This window comes from Spermophilus citellus, assembly GCF_964194105.1.
Source record: "Spermophilus citellus genome assembly, chromosome: 8".
NCBI classification, from domain to species: Eukaryota; Metazoa; Chordata; class Mammalia; order Rodentia; family Sciuridae; genus Spermophilus; species Spermophilus citellus.
This window is the reverse complement of record NC_138189.1, coordinates 32,570,288-32,597,439: the sequence shown is the minus strand read 5'-3', so window position 1 is coordinate 32,597,439 and position 27,152 is coordinate 32,570,288. Positions and strand designations below refer to the sequence as shown.

General features: G+C 40.6%; 1 protein-coding gene across 9 annotated transcripts in view; it reads left to right on the top strand.

Moving 5' to 3' along the window:
- APBB2 (amyloid beta precursor protein binding family B member 2) overlaps positions 1-27,152 on the top strand; it is a 338,567-nt gene that overhangs the window by 162,444 nt on the left and 148,971 nt on the right. For all 9 annotated transcript variants that reach the window (XM_081303291.1, XM_081303294.1, XM_081303292.1 and 6 more), the window contains one exon: positions 9,257-10,072. In XM_081303291.1, coding sequence (XP_081159417.1) covers positions 9,257-10,072 — 816 coding nt within the window. The remainder of the gene's footprint in view (positions 1-9,256; positions 10,073-27,152) is intronic.

Sequence of the window (27,152 nt, the reverse complement as noted above, 5' to 3'; positions counted from 1 at the left end):
TCATTTGGGGTCCATCCCCTTGACAAATCCAGGAGGAGAGCCACCTCTCTACTCACACCAGTTCTGCTTATTTTGTTCACTGTTGTGTTCATGGCCTTGAGGAGACAGCCTAGCACATAATTGGTGCTTGATAAATAGTAAGTGAATGAGTGAACAAAAAAATATATTGAGTGCTCTAGTGGCCAACTTTGAATAAAGAACTGGGAATTCTGGAAATAAAAAAATGAAAGGAAAATGTAAATCAGAACCACAATGGAGATACCATTTTATTCCATCTAGGACCGCCATAATAAAATGAGATGATAACAATTGTTGACAAGGATTTGGAGAAATTGAAACCCTTTCCCCTGCTGGTGGGACTTGTAAAATGGTGTAGGTACTTTGTAAAATATCTGGCAATCCTCAAAAATTTAAATGTATGCAAATGTACAAACACATGCACGCGCGTGTGGGGGGTGGCATTTACGCAGGTCGAATATCTCTTATTCAAAATTCTTAGGATTAGATGTGTTTCAGATTTGGAATATCTGAATATATATAATGAGATGTCCTGGGAATGGACCCAAGTCTAAACCTGAAATTAATTTATGTTTCCTGTATACCTTGTGCACGTAGCCTGAAGGTAATTTTATATATTTTTAGTGGGTCTGCATTTTGACTGCAACCAGTCCCATGAGGTCACATGTGGAATTTTATACTTGTGGCATTATATAGGTACTCAGAAAGTTTCAGATTCTGGAGCATTTTGAACTTCAGATTTTGAGATTGGGGATATACAACCTGTAGTTAGGTAGATAGAGATGGAAAGAGTGGTTATATTAATGATCTCCACAGGAAAACTCAGAGTAAGGGGTGAGGTCCTGAAAGCAGGCAGAGAAAAGGTGGGAAGGGGGCACTTGAAGTATTAGAGAAACATTTTGAAGCAGTATTGGTAAGACTTTGGGAAGATAAGAGATGCATGAAGGAGTATTCTAAAGTTTCTAGCTTGGGAATCTAGGAAGTTGGTGATGCCACGAGTTCTCTGAGTCCAGCCCGGACTTGAGTGGATTTGACTCTCCCCATCTCCCCAATCTATGAGAGTAATAGACCAGTGTTCTTTGGTCTCAAATGTGTAGTTAAAATTATATGAGGCAACTTAAAATGGGACTGGCTTAGATGCATCAACTTTCAGAGTGTCAATATAGCTTCAGTACTGGGGAAAGCAGGCTAAAATTATCCTGCATGTAAACTGGAAAAATCAAAAGTGGGTGGGATCTTAGGATGAAAGGGGAAGAGAGCTGTCCTTTCATTTTTATAGCCACATAGAATTCATTTTTCTCCATACTTTTTTGAATTATTGTGCTATTAATAACCATTCTACTTAATTCTCTTCTGCTCATTGTTCCTAACGATGCAGATGCTATTTATGATGCAGTAAAGGTTAGTGGAAGGCCCGGAACTGGATGGTAGGATGCCCAGAGCACATGCACACCACTGGCTTGGTTGGACCCCAGTGCTCGTCAGACTAAATAGGAGCACTTCAACAGGACAGGATTGTAGCTGGTGAACAGTCTTTTTGGCAGAAAAGTGCACCAGTCTGCTCAGGGTCACAAGACATGAACCTGTGGCTCTCAAAAGTCTTCTTCTTTATTATTAATTAATTAATTAATTTTAATTAGGTATATATGACAGCAGAATGCATTTTGATTCATTGTACACAGTTGCAGCACAACTTTTCATTTCTCTGGTTATACACAATGTAGTTAGTGTCACACCATATGCGCAGTCATACATGTACCTGGGGTACTGATGTCCATCTCATTCCACCATCTTCCTACCCCCATGCTCCTTCCCCACCACCGCCCTTGCACAATCAAAGTTCTTCCATGTCCCCCACTCCCTTCCCCTCCCATTATAGATCAGCATCCATTTATCAGAGAGAACATTCGGCCTTTGGTTTTTTGAGGTTGACTTATTGTGCTCAGCATATTCTCCAGCTCCATACATTTACCTGCAAATGCCATTATTTTATTCTCTTTTAATGCTGAGTAATATTCCATTGTGTATATATACCACAGTTTCTTTATCCATTCATATCCTATTGAAGGACATCTAGGTTGCTTCCACAGCTTAGCTATTGTGAATTGAGCTGCTATAAACATTGATGTGGCTGTGTTACTACAATATGCTAATTTTAAATCCTTTGGGTGTAGACCAAGGAGTGGGATAGCTGGGTCATATTCCTAGTCTGAGACGGGGGAGCAAGATAAATTGACATAGACATTATATTGCAGGATTTTATTTTAATCCTTGCTCAGATGCTGTGTGGAGATAAAGTTGAGATGATGTTTGATCACCCTTTCTCTTTGTGCTATCATTAGCTAGCTTTTTCAAAGAAGGAAAAGTGAATTTTCCATTGAGGCCATAGTGGTAGTTCCCTTTCAATATTTGATAAGAAACTCAAGAATTATATCTATATTATTTGTAATCTTTTTTAAATATTCATTTTTTAGTTGGTAGTTGGACACAATACCTTTATTTTATTTATTTATGTTAATGTGGTGCTGAGGATCCAACCCAGGGCCTCGCCCATACTAGGGGAGCACTGTACCCCTGAGCCACAACCCCAGCCCTATATTTAGATATTTTAGGTCAATATTTCTTGAGGTGTTAATGAAACAGTTGCCTTTTTCATGTTATTTAAGGATTTCTTCTACAAATGTTTATTGAGCCTACTGTGCGCTAGACTGCTGTGCTGACTGATGGAGGTCAGTGCGGGTGGGAGACTCCATCAAATTAAAAATGACAGTGAAGCAGAGTGGGTGATGCTGTAGTAGAGATGTGCTTAGGCAGACCACGGAGCCCTGGAGGGGCAAGAGAAGCCTTCACATCTACCCTGAATCTCAGAAGAAGCGCAGAATTGGCTGGGGGGGTAGGGATGCTGAGGACATTTGGGAAGACAGGGAAGGTGACGTATGTGATCAGAGTGTCCATGGGCCTCTGAAATTGTGAACTCAGGTGTAGACAATTTTACTCTTCTAGATCTCTCGCTCCCTTTACTTCACTGGTCCTCAGCCTTGGTGGCACAGTGGAACTACCCAAAGAACATTGAACACCCTGACAGGCCCAGTCCCAGGGTAGTTGAGTCAGAATCTTTGGGAGTATCCTTAGGAGTAGAACCGGGGCATCTGTATTTTTTTAAAGCTCCCCAAGGAATTCTAACGTGCCGCCCATGCCTGTTCCTCAACCTTTCTGAGGCTTTTGATCCCTGACCTTTTTCTTTCCCTAGCTCTTGGCTTCTTTGGGTCTCATTCCCTCATTCTCTGCTCTACCCAGGTCCTGGAGTGCATCCTCCTCTGCAGCATACCTGAAGCCTTCTCCCATCCCCCTCTGTGACTGTGTCTAAATGTTGTCCCTCTCCTTGGTTCCCTGCTAGACCCCTCTACCCAACCTGCTTCCTCCAGGGGAATTTTTATCTTCATAGAGAAAAGGGAGGCTGTCAGTTTGTCTTTTCCTCAGTTTTATCACTCTAATCACTATAGTGACTTATGCATCTGTCCCTATTCTTATTCCCTCCTGTCCCTTCTCATGTGAAGATGTGTCATTTCTCTTGGGCAGGGCTGACTCTTTCCCATCTGCTGTGGTCCCCTTCTCTCCTCACCTGGATTCTATCACATTGGCCGATTCCTCCTTTGTGACCACTCTCCCCTCTCTCCTGGCTTCTGCTTCTATAGCCTCTGAACAGTAAAACACGACAAAGATGCTTGTTGTTAAAAAACAAAAATTTTTCCCGTGACCCTAGATCATTCTCCAGCTACCATCCTGTCCTCCCCAACTTTGTAGTAGTAAAGCTCCTTAAGGGTCACTCTTTGCCCACCTCTGCCATTATCCTGAAACAGATTTGTTGGAAGTCTCTGATGTCCTTCTAGTAACTCAGTTCACCAAACTCTTTTCCATCTTTGCCTCTAAATCCAGGTGGCTAATGTAAACCTCATTTTCGTGTCCTGGTCTGCCGCTAATGAACTACTACTGAGCGTTTAGTCCTGCAGTTAGGCATGAAGACGCTGAGTCTTAAAGTGGATGATTTGTTTGTGGGTGGGAGCTGGCTGGGGAGCCTGCAGAGCTGCAGGCTGCTTTGTTCTTACACAGCCCACCTTTTATAGGGCAGTGGGAGGTTGGGTCTTAACTATGGCAGAACATATTGAAAACAACCAACTGGTTTGCTAGTACTAAGAAAACATTCTCCCCAGTGACAAAACAGGATATGCTCTCATGACCTGTCAGGGAACATACATCCAAAGCATGTAGCAGATAGTACAATTGGGGCCTGATTTTTCTCCTTAAACAGGGTCATCGTGCCCCACAAGAATTAGCCTAGTGTGAGGAGTTATTGCTGTCCTGCCATATGCCGCATTCCAGCCTCCTTGACTTCAGCTCATAAACAGGAACTCCCAAGTGCGGATTCTTCAGGGTGCACTTTCCATGACCTCAGGAGATTGGACCCCAACACTGGTCAGGAGATGATTGACCAGAGTTGGAACTCTTTTGGAAAAAAGTGACTGTCCTCTCCTCACTGTCTTAGCTGGACTGTAGCAGTAACCTCTCAACTGACCTTAATGTCTAGGTCTTGCTCCCCTTTGATAAAGAGCAGAGTCCATTCTAATGCCAGAAAGTAGGAATGTGGAGATGGAGCCAGCCCTGTGAGTGGTGAACTTATCAATCAGGGTTCTCCAGAGGAACAGAGTCAGTAGGATTAACATTTTTCATACATACATATTCATACAGACATATATATGTATGAATGATTATAAAAGGGGATTTATTAGATTGGCTTGCACATTCAAAAGCTGAGTAGTCCCACAAGGGCCATCTGTAAGCTGGAGAACCAAATGAACCAGTAGCTGCTCAGTCAACAAGCTGGAGTCTTAGAACAAGGGGCACCGGTCATGTAGCCCTCCCTGGAGAGTTACTGGTCAGAAGCTGCTTTGGAAAAATAAAGGAGCTGAAGTCCCATGTCTTTGGGGGATGGCAGCAGCAATAGACACTCTGCTAAAGAGAAATTCAGCTCTCATCTTTCATGGAGTCCTCCTTCTGGATTTGGCTCCACCTGGACCCCATTTTATTGGACTGTGCCACCCACATTTCTGGTGGGTATCTCCCTGACTCAGTTTGCTGTCCCACATGACAGCCTGGAAACACCCTATCAATACACCAAGAAATGTTATTTTATTTTATTTTTTTTAATATTTGTTTTTTGGTTAGACACAATACCTTTATTTTGTTTACTTATTTTTATGTGGTGTTGAGGATCGAACCCAGGGCCTTACACATGCTACACAAGCGCTCTACCACTGAGCCACAATCCCAGCCCCAAGAAATGTTATTTTAAAAAATGTTTTTATTAGTGCATTGTAGTTATACATAATAGTGGGGTTCATTTTTATCACATTCCTAAATGCATATAACATAATTTGCTGTATTTCAGTCTTTAATACTTTTCACCTTAACCTTCCTAACCCCCCTCCGCCCCATTACTCTGTTGATTTTTCTTCTGTTTATTTATTTACTTTTGTATATTTTTAGTTATTGATGGACCTTTATTTTATTTATTTGTATGCGGTGATGAGAATTGAACCCAGGGCCTCACACATGCGAGGCAAGCGCTCTACCACTGAGCTACAACCCCAGCTCATGTTAATTTATTTTTAATTGGTACATTATAATTATATATGAAATTGGAATGCCTTGTGAAATATTCATACATGTACATAGCATGATTTGGTCAACTTTATTCCCCAGTTCTTCCCGTTTCTCTCCCATCCTCCTTCCCTCTTGGTTGCCTGCCTCTACTGATCTCTCTTTTATTTATGGGAGATCCCTTTTTAATTTTTTTCCTTCTCTCTAGCTTCCTCAGGAGAGAAAATATTGAACCCTTGACTCAGGGAATTGCATTTTTTTTTAGTGATATGGCCATTGTGATTGTATTAATTCTGCCTCTCCATGAACATGGTAGGTCTTCCATCTTCTAAGGTCTTCTTCCGTGTTTTATAATTTTCATTGTAGAGGTCTTTTACCTCCTTAGTTATATGTAGTTCTAAGTTGTTGTTATTGCTACTTTTTAAGGCTACGGTGAATGAAGTAGTTTTCTTGATTTCTTTCTTGGTGGACTCATTATTGGAGTAAAAGAAAACTATTATTTTTTTTTTTTGTATGTTCTTCTTGTATCCTGCTGCTTTGTTGAATTTGTTTATCAAATCTAGAAGTCTTCCCAGAAGCCTCTGGATCCTAGATATCTCTCGGTCCAATCAAATTGATAGTTCATATTAACCATCACAGTGAATGTGATACCTCTTTCTACCTCATTCCACTGTTTCTCTGATGACCATTGTTGTTTTGATCTCTTACTTTACATTGCTTCTTTAATGACTTTCTGCCATAGTCATCTCCTTCTTGGAGAATGTGGTGGTGGAAGATACCAACATAAAAACAAATATGCCTTACACACACACACATACACCATAGCCTCCAATTCATTCTACACCCTACTGCCTCAGGGTCAGGCCCAAGTCTAGAGCACACCTCACAGAACCCCTGGCCAGCTCTTTCCCTTCTATGTGCCACCTCTCCTTTTGTGTCTTGATTGGCACAGGATCCTCAGGTGATAATCTATCCCTTTCCCTTCAGATCTTCTACACCCCAAGAAGAGAAGACCATTTCCTCCTCTCACCTGTCAGCCACCATCTTAGCTGATTTCTGTGAATATTGTGTGTCTGTCTTCCACAGAAACAAAAGCATGCAGGAAAGGAGGGAACTGTAAAGTGATAATAATCTCTAGAGTGTTTTGAGCTCTTATGATATGCAGCCATTAGAATAAATGCTTGACAAGTCATCTCTTAGTCCTCAGCAAAGCTCTGGAAGGGGTAGCTACTGTTATTATCTCCATTTTTATAGCAAAGAAATGGAGAGTCTTAAAAAACTTGCTTTTTGTGTATGTTGAAAGTATCTGGTCTTATTTCTTAGGTCCCATGATTTCCAAAGAAAAAAAGCTAAATATTAGGTTTTAAGCAACTTTATAAGATTTTTATTTCACTTAAATAGAAATGCAAATCTCCTCCCTCTGAACCCTTGAGGAATTTTTATTTTTTTATAGTGAAACCCTGTGCTCTGTCTCTTGGGTACATAGAAGTAAGGGGTGCTCAGATTTATTGTTCCATATTGTGTCAAAGCTCTCTGCAGGCCTTTTCACTGTCAATCCTCACATCAACCATCTACAGGAAATACAGAGCTGAGTCTGCACATCCACTCTGTGCAGGATGGTTCTGTTCTAACCCAGCCTTCCCCTCCCAAACCCACCATGATTTTTAAGCAAGGGAGAGAGTGACCTGGTCACTGAGAGGGATCCAAAAGCCTTATGAGAACATGGCTAAAAGTTGTGGTATGTCACTTAGAGGATATAAAAGCTACTTACATATTAAAATCACCTAGAAATTCCGATGGCATTCTTTCTGAAAATGTTTATAGTTATAAACAAATGAAATTTTCTCCCTAATAACATGCTAGAATACAATACCTAAAATCATAAAACAGCTTCATAGAAGTTGGTTGCTATGCCTTTTAGGAAGCTAGCAGGTTTCCACTTTCTCATGTTACTTTAAATTCTCAAGGGAGTGGACCTTGTATCTATGCTGTAGATATGTCTCGGGGAAAAGTTCATGTGAGTTCATTCTGGGGTTTGCTCATATCAAATACTACTCTTGAATGAGATTGAATTATAAATTGGAACATGTTTTTCATAACATGGTAGTAGTGATCAGTCTTAATTTTTTAAAAAAAAAATTCAATTTCCCGAGCATTATTTAAAGGGAAGACACACACTGCATTCTCTATTCCTGTAAATGAGACTGAGAAGCTGAAGTAATTTCTGGGTAAGCAGGATTTATTATAATTTTAAAGAACGTGGCCTCAAATCTAGCCTCTTTGGGTGATAGCCCTTAGCTCTCTTACGGGCCACATGGTCATTCTGTTACAAATATGGGTATTGCCTAGAGCACATGGACATTGCCTAGCTTCCTGGAAGATTCGAGAATGAGTGACTCTTCTGAAATTGCCCAACTTGAGTATTTGACAATAAAAAGATAACTCTAAGCTCCCAAACAGGGAGAAATTCTTGCCCTCCTCTTCTGTGAAGATCCCTGTTTTGCTTGGGGGAGGAAGAGGGAGTTGTCAGAATACAATTTCAAGAATGTCAGGAGCTGTGCTTTGGTTCTTCTGCCCCTGGTGTGGAGATCACCAAAGTTGATGGGGAGGGCAGAGGATCAGATAAGAAGGAAGCCATTGCTCAGAAACTGAGAAACTTGAAACCTTTGGAATTCTTCCTGATGAATTTTATTCTCTTCTAGTCTGAAAAAACCTTTCTTTCTTCCTAACAAGAGACATACGGAATAAATCACTGATGGTGCGAACAATATCTGAGATAAATGCAACTGTCAGATAGCTTGCCAGGAGTTCTGCAAGGGCATGTGGTGACTGTAGACAGCTGAGTCTGTATTTTAATTCAGTGGAATATATTCAGATGCCTTTGGGGACTCTGTGACATGTTGTCTGTGGTCCAGGGCTCAAGGCTGCATTTTTAGTAGTAATACTGCTTGTGTTTGTGTTCTTGAGAAATTAAGCCATTTCTTCAAAATTTCTGTTGGGCACAAACAGTGAGCCCAGGTCAAAAATGTTCATGAAGACCTGAGCAAACTCTAATGGAGGTTTGGTTTTCCAGACATTCGGAATACTTTTTCTAAACATGGATGTGTGGAACATCACTGAACAATGACCTCTCAGGTTAATTAAGAACACTGGAGCCCCAGAGGAATTTTGAGCAAAGTTTTTGTTTTTGTGGCTGGAAGGAACTATAGAATACAAATGTTATATAAATGTTTGGAAAGGGGATGATTTTCAGGTTATGAAGACTGAAGACCAACCACCAGAAGGAAATGCTTTTATATGAATTCAAAATGCTTTTTTTATTCCAAGTAAAACTTAGATCCTCAGATGTCTTAGCTTTTCTAAAAATTGACTTTTGGGTATCCACACTAAGCCTTTTATTTGTTCCTGTTTAACATCTGATTATGAAATAAGGAGGGGAAATGGGTCAGTTCTACAAGAGTGTATTATGCAGCAGAAGCATTGATTCTTTCAATTTTCCTTATAAAAATGTCGGCTCACACTGCATACTAACTCGTGCCATCAGCACCAGCATCTAATGACCAATTTTCCTTTTCCCCAGGTGACTCAGGTGCGGACACCTTGGCAGTGTTTATGGCCAGCGGAACCACAGACGTCGCAAATCGGAACAGCCCAGCCACACCACCAAACACCCTTAATCTCCGTTCTTCACACAATGAACTGCTGAATGCTGAAATAAAACACTCAGACGCCAAGAACAGCACACCTCCCAAATGCAGGAAAAAATATGCACTGACTAACATCCAGGTGGCAATGGGCCTCTCGGATCCGGCTGCACAGCCCCTCCTGGGAAACGGCTCAGCCAACATCAAGCTGGTGAAAAATGGGGAGAACCAGCTCCGAAAGGCTGCCGAGCAAGGGCAGCAGGACCCCAACAAAAACATCAGCCCCACCGCAGTCATCAACATAACTTCTGAGAAGTTAGAAGGTAAAGAGCCCCACCCACAGGATTCCTCCAGCTGTGAGATTTTACCCTCCCAGCCCAGGAGAACTAAGAGCTTCCTAAATTACTATGCAGACCTGGAAACCTCAGCCCGAGAACTGGAGCAGAACCTTGGCAACTGCCATGGGGTCGGGGAAGAGAAAGCCCAGCCAGGCCAGGGCCAGGTCCCTGCTGCCATCATTGGGAATGGTGACTTGCTGCTGCAGAAACCAAACAAACCCCAGTCCAGCCCGGAAGACGGGCAAGTAGCCACAGTGTCCTCCAGTCCAGAGACCAAAAAGGATCATCCTAAGACAGGGGCCAAAACCGACTGTGCACTTCACCGGATCCAGAACCTGGCGCCAAGCGATGAGGAGTCGAGCTGGACAACATTGTCCCAAGACAGTGCTTCCCCCAGCTCCCCGGATGAAACAGGTACCCCTGGGAGAGGTGTGGCCTCAGGTGCACTTCCTGTTGGTGTTTTTAGTTATGGATGGAGTAATTCTCTAAGCTGACTGTAAATGCCCTTTTTCAGGCAGACAAGGACATGATAACATTAATAATAACATTAATTAATAATAATTAATTAATAATAACATTAGGTTAAAACTGGGCAATTTGTATGAAGAACATTGTTAGACCCAACCACACTTTAGGTTAGTTTCATTTTGAATTATGCATATGTTATTTGCTCTGGGAAGCATTTTTGTAAAAGAAATAGGTCTTGTTGGTTAAATGCAGTAAAACAACATCAATATAAAAAGTCATACTGCCTGGGTTTAGGCGAGGTAGTGCTATATACCACCTCGAAATACAGGATTTTTGGATTCTTTTTACATAAAATAAGAAATATAGTTATTAGAGGCAAGCTATGATCCCATTAAGAGAATCAAGGGCCAGTGCAGTGGCACATGCCTGTAATCCCAGCATCTCGGGAGGCATAGTCAGGAGGATTTCGAGTTCAAAGCCAGCCTCAGCCACCATGAGATGTTTAACAACTCAGTGAGACCCAGTCTCTAAATAAAATACAAAATAGGGCTGGGGATGTGACTCAGTGGTCGAGTACCCCTGAGTTCAATCCCCAGTACCAAAAAAAATTTAATAAATAAAAGAGAGAATCAGCTACTTTAAAGTTCTCAGAACTTATTATACCCAAACTAATGAAAAGTTAAAAGTTTAAAACATTAGAAGTCTGTTCCTTAAAGACATTTTCCTTTTGACCTTTACTGGGGAATATTTGATTAGCCTCTTCAAGTGAGATTGGAAAGTGATGTTCATTTCTCTTTAAATGAATTTACAAGTCTAGAAATTTTAGTGGGTCTAACTGAGATCTATCATCTGGTACTTTGGTCTATATGTGTAACATCTTTATTTATCAGAGGAGTTGCATTGTGACAGAAATAAACAAAGTCCTAAAGGTCAGCTACCTTTTATCTCATTTTCTCAGGATCCCCACTCGACTGATCAGAATGCTGGGAGATGTGGGAGCACTTTGTTATATAGAAATTCAGTGTAAACAAGATTCACAAGGGAGTCCCAGCAGCTGCCCTGGTGGGTCTCAAGGCTGTGTTAATGTTGGACAGACATAACAAGTAGAACCGAACACCAGGAAAGGAAATAGCATTTTTCCAACCTATAAGGCAGATAAATAACAGTAAGGAAAAGGAGAAGGAGAGAGTTCAGACATTAACTAGTTTTTAATTAGTTTGTTATAGTTATACATAATATTGGGGTTCATTTTTATAATTATACCAGCATGGACCATAATGTGTTCTACTTCAGTCCCTATTACCTCTCCTTTTTCTCCACACCTCCCTTGCCCTGTTCCCTTTCCCTACTCTGATTTTTCTTCTATTGAATTTGTGGGGTTTTTTTTTTCATTTAGTATATTATGGATATACTTAAAGGTGAAATTCACTGTGGTATATTCATATATGTAAACAGGAAACTTTGGTCAGATTCATTCCGCTGTCCTTCCCTTTCCTGACCCTCTTTCCTCCCCTTCAATCCTCTCTCTCTACTGCACTGACCTCTGTTCTATTTTCATGGAATTCCCCACCACTTCCTCCTCCCCCTTATTTTGTTCTAACTTCTGCTTATGAGAGAAAACACTCAACCTTTGACTTTCTGGGTCTGGCTTATTTCACTTAGCATTATATTCTCAAGTTCTAGCCATTTACCAGCAAATGCCATAATCTCATTCTTCTTTATGACTAAATAAAACTCCATTGTGTGTGTATATCATATTTTCTTTACCAATTTATCTGTTGATGGGCACCTAAGCTGGTTCTATAGCTTGGCTATTGTGAACTGTTGCTGTTATAAACATTGATGTGGCTATATCCCTATATTAGGCTGATTTTAGATCTTTTGTATATCTATCAAGGAGTGGGATAGCTGGGTCATTTAGTGGTTCCTTTCCTGTTGTTTGTTTGTTTGTTTATTTGTTTGTTTGTTTGTGGAATCTTCACACTGCTTTCCAGGGTAGGTTATACCAATTTGCAGTCCCACCAACATTTTATGAGTATAAAGTCCTTATCTTTTAGAGATACATACTAATATAATAAACTAATGTATATAACGTAGTGTGGTTAGCCCTATTTGTGGGTTTCACATCTGTGGATTCAGCTTACTGTTGATCAACAATTTTTGGAGGAAAAAATTGCAACTGCACTGTACGTGCATGTATATTATATTTTTTTTTACCAATTGCAACTGCACTGCACATGGATAGACTTTTCTCTTATCTCTACACAGTACAGTATAGTTACTTACATAGCATTTACAATGTATTACATATTATAAGTAATCTAGAAGTGATTTCAGGTAGAAAGGAGGATGTACATAGGTCACATGCAAATACTATACATTTTATATAAGGGACTTGAGTATCCCTGAATTTTCATATTCTACAGGGGTCCTGGAACTCCCTGTGAAGTCCCCTATGGATGACTGTGACATCCCCCAAGGGATGACTATATATAGTAATACCAGTAATAATGCCTAAAATAATTGGGGTGAGGGATGAAAAAAGAAACAGAATTGGCCATAAGCTGGCAGGTTGTTAAAACTGGATTATGGGTTTGTGAGGGTTCATGATTCTATTCTAATTTTTTGTCGGCAAACTTTTCCAAAATAAGAAGTTAAGCAAGAAAAATTAAGTAGTTTTTATGCTTTGCTTTTTCTATTTTTATTTTATAGGTCAGTGCCTTTTAGAGCAAGGGTGACAGGGTGGTAGCAGCTCTCCTGGGTCCCTGAGTGTAGATGTTTTGGATCAGGTGTCTTTGAAACAGTGTGTCAACCGGGCCTGAAGATCACATTTTGAAACCATCCTAGAAGCCAGATGTGCTTTCCTTCAGAATGGTTGCTTTGGGACCTCAGCACCCATTTGATTCAGCAGGCTGCAGTGTCTCGAAATAGTAACGTTAATAGTTTTGGGAGCTCTCTTTTGACATAGCCTAGAGCCAGATGTGTCACCCTAGTGAGATGGAACCACTTCATGTCACAGCTCAGAGCTTCAGGTAGTAAACACCACACAGATGAGTAAGCAGAATAAAATAAACAATTTTTCAGCCTTCGTAATTCTTTGGATTTCATCTTTCCAGTAAGACACACTGTTAGTGTTTGAAATGATCGCAATCATTTAAATTAAACATTGTAAGTAATGGGAAAATAAGTGTTCATTGTATGGTGTTTTTCTTTTTTGATAACAGGGATTGAACCGGATTGGAGCAGTTGGCTACTGAGTCATATACCCAGCCCTGTTTTGTATTTTATTTAGAAACAGGGTTTCATTGAGTTGCTTAGCACCTTGCTGTTGCTGAAGCTGGCTTTGAACTCGTGATCCTCCTGCCTCAGCCTTCCGGGCCAATGGGATTACAGGCATGCACCACAGCGCCCTGCTTATTATATGGTTTTTAAAGTATATATACATTTCAAATGTTAGCTATTGAAAGATAAGAAGAAATGAGAGTCTTTTTAAGATACTAGTGGACAGTGCCATAGTATGTGTATAAAGAGTGTATATTTCCTATTTGCCATGTGTTAGCATTCATCCAGTGGAGTGTGTTTTATGACTAAATCATGACAAAATCATCTTTGGATTATGTGCTGTGCTTTGGGAAACTAGAAAAATACTTACAATAAATACTGAGGGGTATCCTTTTCTGAGTTAGAATGCTATTTATAAAATAAAATGCATTGCCTAACCTAGACACTGACGACTTTCTACTTCCCTTCTTTCTGAATTGCCCGCTCCTGCTTTCCATGATCCTCCCACCCCAGTCATGTCTACTGTGTGCTGCTGATCATTTCCTCATGTGTAGTTGGTTCTTGGAGAAAACAAGAGGCTGTTAGGAAAAAGAAAAGCACCTCTTAACATCACATCACTGGGCTGCTGTTGTTTAGGGAGTCAGAGTGCCTGGATCCTGACTCTAAAACAAAGGGTGGTATTGTGTTGATAGTTGGAAGTGAGAACCTGAATGAGGTTCCGGTTGGGGTCAGTGGCCCCAGGTAAGCACAGTGGTTCAGTAAATACATGTCAGTCAGACTGTGTGGTCTCTCTGCTGATTGCTTTCCATTTTATGTTTGCTTCATAAAAACTTTTAGAAAGGTGCATCATTTTGAAGCTTCTGGGATACTGGCATCTGTGGTGCCAACGTGTAAGTAGGATTTATTTGAGCTTCACAAAATTAGAGACAGAGTATGGATGGATCTTATGTAATGTAATAAATAACATTTCAAGGTTAGCCTAATGCTCCGGGCCTAATGCTCTGTTGCCTTATTAAGAACATGGAGTCTAGACTCAACTTCTGAATTCAAATCTCAGCTCTGCTGCTCACAGGTAGTTCACGTAGCTTCTCGCCTATAATATGGGGGCAGTGGGCAGTGGTAGGATTTGGCATCAACCTATCATTAAAGGTTAAGTGAGAGCATCTTTAAGGGACTCTTAGAGAATAGTTTCTAATAAGAGTTTAATAATGATGGTTATAAGTACAGTGGTGTGACATAAAAATTCAATTTTATCTTAATTACAATTTGCCTATATTTTAGTTAAGATTATCTGGATCCTCGGGGCATTGATTGGTTCATCTTTGTATTGTCAGTGCCTGGAAGGTAGCAGATGAGCCTAAATAATTAAGTCATGATTAGTTGAATAAAAATGAAGGCCATCTACATATCCCCAAACATCCCTGATGCATTGAATATGTCATTTGTCGTTATATCTTAATCAATATCTGATTTTGGTATTGGCTGCATGCTTTATAACTTAAATGGTCCTGGGGCTCAGTCACCACAGTTACTGCATTAGGCATGATGAAATTCTAGGCCCTGTTCTTGGTACTTTCTCACTGTCAGGTCACCACACTGGGATGAACTCTGGTCTTTGGACACTGTGTCCAGTGATTTTCCGTTGTACCACGGTCTTGAGACAGGCATATGGCCCCAGAGGCTGAACCCATGAGACTTGATCCTGTTCAGCCGGATGCATGTAGTGGTGATCTTGAGAATGTAGAAAATGGAAAATTAGATTTTAGAGGATCTTTCCATGCTGGTAAGCAATTCAGCTTACCAGAGGAGATGGCATTGAAGCCATCTAGAAACCTGCCTAGACCCTCAAGCTTGCTGTTGAATTCTTCTCAGGGCTTGCTACCTTCCTTAAAAGTTTCCACTTAGATTTAGAACTTTATCGTGTGCATATGTGTGTGCATCTCTTCACACTTTGTATGACATGTAGTGAGAAGCCTCGTACATGTTACCTGTCTGCTGGTCGGATGGATGGAGCTGGATCATGTCACCCTGAGTGTTCTCTGATGTCTGCTGTGTCTGCACATCTGTAGACATAGAGAAAGTGAGCACCGCTGGTAAAAATAGTTGGTAGAGCACTTGGATAGGGCGATTCTTACTTATAGTCTGGGCTCCAGGGAGGGATGAAGAACTGGGGCCGGTAACTTATTCCACCACTGTTGTCTGCATTGGCGTCCATAGGTCTGTAAGTCAGAGGAGCCAGTACCAAGGAAAAGGGCCAAATTGATTTCAGTTGCCTTTGCATTTTGCCTGAAATTGCAGGTTGAGCCACGTTGCTATAGAGTTTGAATTCTTTGATGTTTTAAATCAATTGATTTCCAGTCTCGAGGCAAGCAGAGTGGAGCTCTTTTGTAGGCTGAGTAGTGCATGAGAGCGAAAGCCAAGGCACAGACCTAATTATGTCAACATGACGGGCAGCACTTCTTATTTCCGGCATCAGCTGGCCTAAGGTGTTAGAGCATTGGATAAGTTTGTATTTTTTATACTTCTAGAAACCTCTTCTGAAGGTTCCTTTTGTATCTCAAATGGCTTTTGGTAGTTCAACCATAAATTTTCCTCTTTTAAAATTCCGGAATATAAGAAAGGCCCAGTTTTTAGCTGTTCTGCCCTGCTAGGTTAATTTTAATCTTTCGAGCACTGATTGATTCACTAGCCTTCCTGTCTGTCTGCTCAGCTGAGAGTTCCGTGGTGTGACAGGAGGAATTCAAGAAGGCAGATGTGAGATATTTCCCAAATAGTTGGGGCACACTCTGTTCTGGGGTAGATCATGCGTTTTCTAAATGAGATTTTAGTGCCTTGGGGATAAAATGTAGCAAGATATTTCTTATCTCACCCTGTGAACTTAAGGAAGAAAATGATTTGTTCCATTGGTAGTTTTGGAAAATTCTAGACACAAAATGTGTTCAGGTAAATGTTTAAAGATAATTTTGTGTTGTTTTCTATAATGAAGTATGCTAGGTACTCCAAGGAGCAAAAAGGCTATATGATAAGGTGAGTGGCAGCAGAAGTCTAGCAGTCTGTGATCGGCCTCAAGACAGCAGATACCTGTGAGTCAGACCCAGAAAAGTTTCATGAGAGCATAAAGTGCTATGAGTGGAAAAGGCAGAAAAAGACAATCAAGACACAGCAAAGCTAACATTTAGCAGTACAGCTCAGCTCTGGAGGGTGAGATAGTTCAGGAATTTGGCATGTGAAAACAAGGTTATTCCTTTTGATCAAAGCTTAAGAACATATACTGTATTTGTCCACTTTTCCTTTACAAGAATGAAATACCTGAGGCAGACTACTTTATAAAGAAGAGAGGTTTATTTGGGCTCATGATTCAGGAAGTGCATGTCTAGGGACCTTCCTGCTGGCAGAGTCCTGGGGCAGCACAAGTGTCTGCCTGGATGGTCATTTTCTCTCATTATAAAGCCACTAGAATTCGATCAGGGGGCCTCCACCCTAGTGACATTATTATATCTAACCAGTCCCCAAATGCCCCACATTTAAACACTAGAATTAGATTAAATTTCCACCTGCTTAGTAACTATTAAGACCAGGGATTAAACCCTTCATGAGTTTGCTAGGAACAAGCCCTACTCAAACTGTAGCAGAAAGGAATATCAGTAATGGCCATGCTCCTATCTCAGTTTGGGAAACATTTGTTGCTTGCCTTGCGCACAGGAGCTATGCAGAGTATGAAGAGAAAGCGTGTGACCCTAACTTTAGGCAATGCCAAGGCAACAGGGTGCCAGGAAAGCTTCAGAGTTCAGACATGGACAGCGCCGGGGAGTCCACAGACAACCCTGTCTTTTCTACCTTTTCTGCTTACAGCACTCTCTCCTCTCATGGCCAGTTTCTGGTTCCATGTTGCACGTCCTTCCTGTCTCGTACACACTCGCAGACTGCGAGACTTCTGCCACCACTCATGGCACACACCTCTTGCTCCCTGGAGAACCTAGTAAGCTCTATAGTGGAAAGCAACGCAGCACTGTTTTGTCCCATAGGCATTGTTCAGAAAGCCTGGAAGTTCATGCCACTGCTTAGAAGTGAGAAATTTTACATAAAAATATGCACCTCTTGATTCTCTTGTAAATTCAGAAATCTTATAACCCTCAGACCAAAGGCCAGAGACCAGAATCTCTTCTGGATGGGTCCTCCCCTCTCCAGCTCAAGGCGTTGAACGTGTGGTCCGCTGCTCCACAGGGCGAGGGACTCAGCCCTCCTACATGTGGAACTCTGACAGTAGAATGAACCAGGCTCACGGTGATCATGCTTCTCAAAGCTGCATACTAGTGCAGTGCCATGGCAGCAACAGCCCTGAGTCTAGGGACTTCCTTTAATCATAGTCATCCTCCTCTCAGCTCCATGCCTTCTGGTCCAATTGTAAAGTGTGACATGAACTGTTAAGCAAAACATGCTTGAAATTTCCAAAGACATCTTTAGATGGCTCCTCAGGGTTTTCCATCTGTTATCTGGTTAGAGGAGGGAAAACATTAGCTTTTCCAAAGCTAGGCTGTGGGTGGTTCATAAATTTTGTGCCTTAAGGCTGACTCAGTTAATATACCCGGTTAGCTTTCATAACTGTAAAGGGACTTAGCAACCCCCACCCCCACCCTGGCTCTCTTTTGCTGGGGAAAAAGAGAGCCAGGGTGGGGGTGTATGGTAAGCACACTTTCTATGCTGAGCTACTCCCCCAGCCCCAACCCTTACAATGTATATATTGTGTTTTCCTAATTTGTACCCTTGGATGCAAAACAGTGAAATAAAAGCTTCATATTCAAGCAGATGTCACTGAAAAAAAAAATCATTCGACTATTAGAACATCATATGTGGTTCACATTCCATGTGGAACGGTCTGAAAGTGAGAGAATGAGATGATCCCAATAATTGGTGTTGGTACCTAAGGAAAGAGTTGATGTTTACCATGTGTAAGCTTTTGTTTTTTTTCCTTTTTGTTTAGCTTCTCTTAGATTCATGCTTGAATGTGACTGACTTAAATCCTCCCAAGAATTCTTCCATAGTATCATTAGGAACATTGTTAGCTTGATACTTTTTTCTTTCAGTTTTATCAGATGAGTTCTTTCTATGGATCTGCACTGAACTGGTGCATCTGGAATATTAAAAAGGTGAGCTCCATTCTGAAAACGGTTGGTTTGGGAAGCTGACTTTGGTCTGCTGTTGTTGCCTGGACACTTTCTCATACACTTCATCGTATTTGTGATATTTAATGGATGCAAGATGCATGGCCTCTGAAAGCCTATTTAATCTCTGGTAGATATATAGGATATTATTATAGAACCTTTTACAATCATTTCTTGGGGTGGCGTCAGAATTCCATGTGGAATTTGCAGAAAGTGAGAGATCTGAGAGGTTCCAATTCCCAACCTTTGGGACTGATGAGAGGTATGGCAAAGAAAGTTAAAGGGCTGGGGGTTAGCTGATAGAAGCTTTTAGGGAGACTTCTCAGTAGTGAGCTAATTCTCTAGTCTTGCTCTGCTTTCCTGTGGTGTCCTTTAGCTAATATTTCCATTCGTCCCATTCTTACCATGGACAGGGAGATATTCCATAGTCTTCTATACCTCCCTTCTTTTCCTAGAACACATGTCAGCCTCTTAGGATTTTGGAACAGATTCAAAGTACTGGTTTACCTCTGAGAAGTTCACACTAGTTAGCAGGTGCACAGGTCCCAGGGAAATCTCCTGGGACCTTGTGAAACACAATACTGATTTAGTGGGACTGGGCTGGGGCCTAAGATTCTGTATTGTTAAAAAAAAAAATTATGGATTTTTGATTGTGGAAGTTCTGCATTTTTAATGAGTTCTCAGTTGATGCTGGTACTTCTGGCCTCATTCACACTTGTGAGACTGGACTAAACTGTGTCAGGCATCAGTCTGTTTTGTTCACTAGCGAAACCTCAGCAGCTAGAATCAACAGTAACTAGGACATGCTTGTCTTCCCAAAATACTGTGGAAAAATGCTCATCTCAAAATATAGTATACTGGGTAGATTTTTAAATGTGTAGAACTGATAAAGACAGTGAAATTCCAGGTGAGTAAGGCATTACTTGCTTGAATTACTTGCTGATTAAGGAGAGAAACAAATGGAGACAGCAATGGGATTTATGGAATTGTAGTGTGCACAAGGAAAAAGAAGCCGAAAGGGAGCAAAAGAAGAGATGGCTCTAAAGTAGTGTTCTATCCCCAGCCCTGTTTCATATTTTATTTAGAGACAGGGTCTCACTGAGTTGCTTAGGGCCTCGCTAAGTTGCTGAAGCTGGCTTTGAGTTCAGGATCCTCCTGCCTCAGCCTCCCAAGATGCTGGGATTATAGGTGTGCACCACTATGCCCAGCTGATGTTTCTTTCTTGATCTTGGGGATCCTTTGTATACTCTCAAAAATAATTGAACTTTAAACATTTTTTGTTCATATGAATTATACCTATTGGCATATATCATATTAGAAATTAAATCTGAGATATTTTTTAAGGTATTCATTTAAAAGATAAGAAAACCCTCAATGTTATCAACATAATTTTTATGAAAAGCAAATGTTTTTCCAAAATAAAAAACAATTTAGTGAGAAAAGTGACCTAGTTTTATATATTTAAAAATCTCTTCCTTAATTTTAATTAATTAATTAATTAATTGATGCCAGGGATGGAACTCAGGCATGCTCAATCACTGAAGCACATCCCCAGGCCTTTTTACTTTTTATTTGAGAGAGGGTGTCACTAAATTACTTAGGGCCTTGCTAAATTGCTGAGGCTGGCTTTGAACTTGTAATTCTCCTGCCTCATTAATTTTATATCTTTAACTGATAACACAAAAACATAAAAATTCTACTTACTAATGGGGTATCATGATTTTTTGATACATGTATGTGTTCTATAATGTTTAAATCAGCTGACGCATTTCTGTGTTCTCATTTATCATTTCTTTACAGTAAAGCCTGTCAAAGTCCTTTCTTCTAACTGTTTGAAAAGTACAGAACAGTTGAAAATCTCTTTAATGCATGGTTTGTTTGAAGGCAGCTGGGTTCTCTTATCTGCTTCTACCCTTTATATATCCTCTTTCATATATATATGAGATTGAACCAGGGTGCTTCACCACCGAGGCACATCTCCAGCCCTTTCTATATTTTTATTTAGAGACAGGGTCTCACTAAGTTGTCCAGGGTCTTGCTAAGTTGCTGAGGCTAGCTTTGGACTTGCGATCTTCCTACCTTGGCTTTCTGAGCCACTGGGATTACAGGTGGTGCCACTGCCCCCTTTATATATCTTGATGAATTGTTCTGGTGGTGTAGATGGAGAAAATCCTACACATACAGATGTGTAGATGGCAAAGAGGTGAAGATTTTAATAGCTTTTCCAGTAATGGTGGAGCTTCTTTTATGTTAGAGTTACACCAAAAGTCCATAATTGGTAGTTTCTTAAACATTCCTTTTAATTTGGAATCTGCATCCATAATCATAACTTTTTCACACTCTGTTAGATCAAAATCTATTGGTCCATCCTACATTCTCAATGGATGCTTACCCACACATACTTTGTAAAATCATGCATTGGCTATTTGGAAAATTTTGTGAAGTAAGTTATGAAGATCTTCCAAATGTTGACACATTTCATTATACAATGTGAAAATGCTCCATTTGTTAATCTCACCATCTCATCAGAAAAGTCTGCTTTTTGTCAAGTTGACAGTGGCAGATACAATTTTTCCAAAATCCTGATTTTTTTTTCCTGAAAGCTCCCATTTTATCATTGGCAGCAAATAGTGTCAGTTGCCTTCCTTAAAGCGATAGGCACACATTGTTTATTTTTGAGAAAATGTCAGCACAAATTTGAACAACCGTAGTCTGTCTGTCAGGTGTTCTTTCAAGCAAAAGAGGTGATCCATGAAAAAAGCAGCAAATTCAGCTGGCAACTTGGTCACACTTGTGCTTTTCCTTAAAATGACAGTCCAATATAATTTATGCCACTGGCTTGCTTCATGCTGAGATGCCAAGAATTTATCCCTCATTTTTGGTGCCCCCATTGCTAATTGTCAACACAGTGAAAAGGGCTGTAAATAACATCTTAGTATTATGAAAATATCTTTCACTTCAGAGAGCCCCTGAAATGCCCTTTGGGAAGCTTCTAGACAAAAGGATCAGCTCCCAGCGGTTTGGTTTGGTTCTGAGAGTTAATTGTGAGAAAGGTCAGATGGGTAAGTGGAAGCCAAATTAGTGAATGCTAATGTTGAATTGTGAAAATATTTTTGTGTATGGAAAACGAATGCTAATGTTGAATTGTGAAAATATTTTTGTGTATGGAAAACAATTGATGCTTACGAGGAAAAGAAAGGAACCTTTGGATTTTTTGGTTGGTTGTTTTTTGGGGTTTTTTGATGTTGGGGGTGGAACCCAGGGCCTTGTATATGTGCTAGGCAAACACTCTACCCATAGAGCTACATCTCAGCCTTAAGACCACCATTAGTAAGGTGGAGTTTGGAGAAGGTGTATCTGATGTTGGTGGCTAGAATATGTTGGTGGGGCAAATGAGGCTGGCAGTTACAAGAATCTGACAATAATTCATATGATATGATAAGTCCCGGACAAGACAACTAGTTTTAAAAACAGAACAGAACTGGAAGAAAGGACGAATCACTAGGATTTTATGATTGATTGGATGGAGAGGGAGAGGGTAGAGTTAAAGATGTCGGATTTTCAGTTTGAAGCCAGAAGTGCTTGTTTTTGGAAATGGTGAAGTTGGGAGGAGGAGCTAGTTTTTGGAGAAGGATGATGGTTTGGTTCCAGATGTTCAGTTGAGACGATGTGGGAATATCAGGAGTGATGTCCTCAAGTTAGAGTTGTGGCTCTTACAGAAAAGTCTGGGGAGTTCAGACTTTGCCTTCCAGGACACCACATCTACTGCTGTGCTGTCCTTTTCGGTGTGTGATGCTGTTTTAACAACCATACTTAGATTTAAATGGTTGATAAGGCTGAGGAAGCAACGTGGGTGGTGTAATGAGATCGGATATTATTAGAGGCTGCCTTAAAAACAGTGAAATACTTAGGATAGCTTGAGTAATCTGTTCTCTTTGTTCCCACTTGGAGTATTAAGCTCCATTAAACCATACTTCTAGGAAAATGGCTAAGTATCTCATTCACCAATGATTGAGCCGTCAAATGAATCTAGTGATGACACAACCTGTTTCCTTATTTCTGCTTCTCTAGAGTAAAGCAAGGGACCACATGCACGGAGACAAACATGCTCATGCACTTACAAGTTGTCACTGAGGGTCGGCCAGGGAAGGCACCCAACAGGCTTTACCAGGTGACATTTATAATATTGGTGAAATGACTTTGGCCAGGGGCCTAGTTGAGAGGTTCTGTTAAGAATGGACTCATTAGTCAAGTTTATGAGACTGAAATACTAAAGCCAAAAATATCCCTTTATCTAATTTGTGAAAAGAACAATCACTTTCCCAGGTCTTAGGTTTGTTGATACTACATGGTCAGTGTTCATGCTCAGTGGCAGTGTATTATGATTTCCCAGTGAGAAATTACTGTAGAACTGCAAGAGAAGCCCAGGCATCAGCAGGGGTTGCTCAGGGAGCATGCACTTGGCCAAAGGGGAGTCAGATGAATTGAATGGGATAGTCTGAGGTGACCGTCCCTTCTCCCCTTTAAGGAAGAAGCATCCCTTATCTTGCTGTCAGGGACACTGAGTCCTCAAACTGAAGGAATTCAGGTTCCTTTGGGGTTTTTTTTTTGTTTTTGTTTTTGTTTTTGTTTTTGTTTTTTTTTTTTTTTTTTTGGAGAGACGGAAAGATTTGCTTTTATAAAAAGATACCTGTTTCTGGGGCTGGGGATGTGGCTCAAGCGTTGGCGCACTCGCCTGGCATGCGTTTGATCCTCAGCACCACATACAAACAAAGATGTTGTGTCTGCCGAAAACTGAAAAATGAATGTTAAAATTCTCTCTCTCAAAAAACAAACAAACAAAAGATACCTGTTTCTGATCAACAAAATTATTCTTACAATTCGGTCGTTATGCTGTGCTGTATTTTAGAGCCATCTTTTCTCATTCTGATGCCACTGGTTGGCTTTGATTCAATAGCCAGTTCACCTGTTGTATTTGAACTTCTCCTTCATTTACTCGTTTCAGCATTAAGTCACTGTTTCCTCCAAGTTTGGCCTGGAGTCAGTGAACCTCAGAATCTCCTAGATGTTTATTAAGATGTGGCTACCTAGGCCCTACCTGGGCCCTGTAGACTGAGACCCAGGAGGTAAGTCTCAGGAACCTTAGGAAGTTCCTCCAGACGCTAGGTTTAAGAATCATAGCTCTAAATCCAACACCGAGTCTTCTTCCATCAGAGCTTCTGTTGTGTTTAAAGTGCTGTATCTTTAGTAGAATGGGCATTGATATGGCTAAAAGTGAACAAGAATCACAATCCTAATAAAAAAACATGGAAAACTCATTTTCTTTTCAAATTAATGTCGTATTTGATTCTGGTAGGATCAATACGTGTTCATAATTGCTTCTTTGCTACAAAAATTAAACCACTGGAAGTCTCTCCTGATTTTTAGTTTTTTTCCCCTGCTACTGGGGATTGAACCCAGGGTCATTTTACCTCTGAGCTTCATCGCCAGCCCTTTTTCTTTTTCATTTTGAGACAGGGTCTTGCTAAGTTGCTGTGACTGGCCTTGAACTTGTAATTCTCCTGCCTTAGCTTCCCAAGTCACCAGGATGATAGGCATATGCCACTGCACCCGATTCTCCTCTTGTTTTTTAAAATATTTTTTTCAATTGTCAATGGACCTTTATTTTATTTATTTATATGTGGTGCTGAGAATCGAACCCAGTGCCTCACACGTGCTACGCAAGTGCTCTACCAAAGCCACAACCCCAGCTCTCTCTTCTCTCATTTTTGACCCTAAGTTGGACCTGTGATGTGTGTGTTATTGCAGCATAGAAATTGAATATTTAAAATCCTAACATTGTCCTGACAAAATGGATGATTATAGCCAGGTCACTTAACATCAAGCATTTCCTGCTCTGTAAAATAGGGTTAACAGGAGCACCTGCCTCCTGGGGTAGCTGATAATTAACTGAAATAAGGCACACTGAGCACTCAGCAGAAGGTTTGCCAGGCAGCCAGAGCTCAGTAAAAAATTTGACTTTATAAATACCCTTATATGGAAACAACTCTCCCATGAAAGGAAAAGCACAGAAAGGGAATAAAAGAGGAGTGGTGATTGTATGCTCAAGCAGAAAATAACTTCAGATAAGCAGAATAAACCAGGACATGTAGAAGGAGGCCATTTTTAAGAGAGTGTGGAACCTGCCAATGAACAGCTGGCCTGTTTTCCAGTGATACCAGAGACATCAGCTAGTTTATGGTGACCCAGGAGCTTCAGCCTTTGCTGAAAGGGTAGGGAAGGGGGCGAGTCTCAAGGTGGTGCATGCAGGACCCGGGACTAGACATTGGAGAGCTGGCCGTGCTCCTTACTCTCCTACTCACTGGCTTCCTACAAGGTCTACTGGCAAGAGGGGACAAAAGGCACCAGCCATTCCCTTCATACATTTCTCCTGATCAGTTTTCCAAGTGTCCTTTTTCACATTCCATCCACAAAGCATCCACAACTGCTGTCCAGGAGACGCCAAAACTCTTAGTAACTGTACCAGGAGATAAGGGTGTGGCTGCTGAAATGGACCAAAAAGCTGTGTCGGTGACCTGTCAGACGAGGGGCTGCAGTTTTCCTCCTCAAGACATTCTGAGTATTCCCTCATGCTTCTCTCTGTAGTAATTTTAGTCTTAATTGGCAGTTTTCATTACTTCAGTATGAATTTTTTGTATTTTTGAGAGCAAGAGGGAGGGAGGGAGAGAGGGATGGGGGCGAGTCAGGAGACAAAGGGAGAGAAGGTGAATGGATACCCATTGGGGGACACTGTCACAGAATTTTTATAACTTTCTAATTTCAGAGTATTCCGAGCAGTCCCATAAAATATTTTTAAGGGCCCCTCAGCCCACCTTCCTAAGGGGTAAGATGTGTAGCATTCTCATTTAAAATACCCTCTGGTGTCTGCCTATCTTATAAAAAAGCAGAAAGTGGTGGAAAAGCCTAGGAAACCCAGGGATGTGCTGATTTGGGAAGGATCCCCAGGTGATAGATCTCTGTGTTAATTAGTGTGCCTACTTGGGGAAGAGGGATTAAAGGTTGAGTGCTTGTCAGTATTTGCTTCTTTCTATTCATTTGCCAAAAGCAAACACCTTGCTCCATACTCTGGGGTAGGAATTAGTACGAGGAAATTGAGGCTCTCTTGGTATGTTTTTCTGTATTCTTTGCACATGGTTCTAAAAAAGTAAGCAGGATCACTTAGTAGCTATTACTCTGGCCCACATCTAAAGGGCTCTGAAAATTATTTTCATAATCTTAACCCATTTTGTCCCATTGTCCAAGAGGTAGAACACCTGTAAAGACTTACATATATAAATAATAGATAATATAATTGAAAAATATAAGCATATAAATATAAAATTAATTTAATACAGTATAGGAGCTCTAGATTGTGATTTCCAACCTATTTTAATGTGACTGTGTTAATTTTGTTGAAATATTCACAGAATTGAAAAGTTGGAACTTAATGGGTTAAGGATTGAATGGGTTAATGTAAAAAGGGGTGAAAGAGCTTTAAATTGTTAAAACATGCCCCCGGGACTCTTTATTAATACCAGGAAGCAAAATAAGAAATTTAAAAATCACAACTCAAGCCAAAATGACCAGAAGTCAAGGTAGTCAGCAAACTGAATCCCCCCTTTTACTACTCAGGGGTCCCTTGCTTTCTTTTCCTCCATTTGACTCCATAAACCCAGTGTATACCTTCATGAACTGAGTCTTTGCTTCGCAGGAAAGGAAGAGAAAGTATCTCATACAGTTTGGAGTAGGCTGATGAAACAGTTTTTTAAGTGATGGGTGTTATTGGAGATTTGGTAAATCACTGTTTAATCTCTGTTACTCTGCCCATATGGGCACATGTGGATGGATCGTTCGTTTTCTGCACTACAACATGTTTGGTCAATATTTTATCAGGGTAAACCATTCCCCTCATGTTTGTTGTAGCTCCATAAAGAGCCTTCTCGGTCTGAAATGTTTGGAATGCCAGGCTATGGGAATGCTGAGCTGTTTGCTGAACCTGCCTCTCTGCCTCCGTATCCATCTATCCATCCACACTAGTGGTTATAGCACTTACACACACACAAAAAAAAAAAAAACACAAAACACTTTTTTTATTTTCAGGTTGGATACCTGATACAACTGGAATATTTCCATGAGGTTGGGCTAGACAAAGTATATCAGTTTTAGGCTCAATATTACTTTATGGAACATTTTTTACCATTAGACAAATACATGTATATATTTGCTGGTTCATGATAGGAAAATGTGTTTTTGACTCTGACTTACAATGATAGAGTGGGAAAAGAATGATATTTAGAGTCAAATATGCCTAAGAGTCAAATTCTAGATCTGCTGTTTAGAGTTATTAACCATCTCGGAGCCTCAGTTCCCTCACTTTTAAAAAGGAGCTTATATTACCTACCTCAAAAGATTTCTGTGATGACTGAGCTAGCTAATAATATATGAGAGAATATATGCCAAAATTTGTGCAAATTTATGAGTATCTCTGTGTGTTATGTATGTGTATATTTAGATATATATAATGTAAAGTATATATCTGGCGC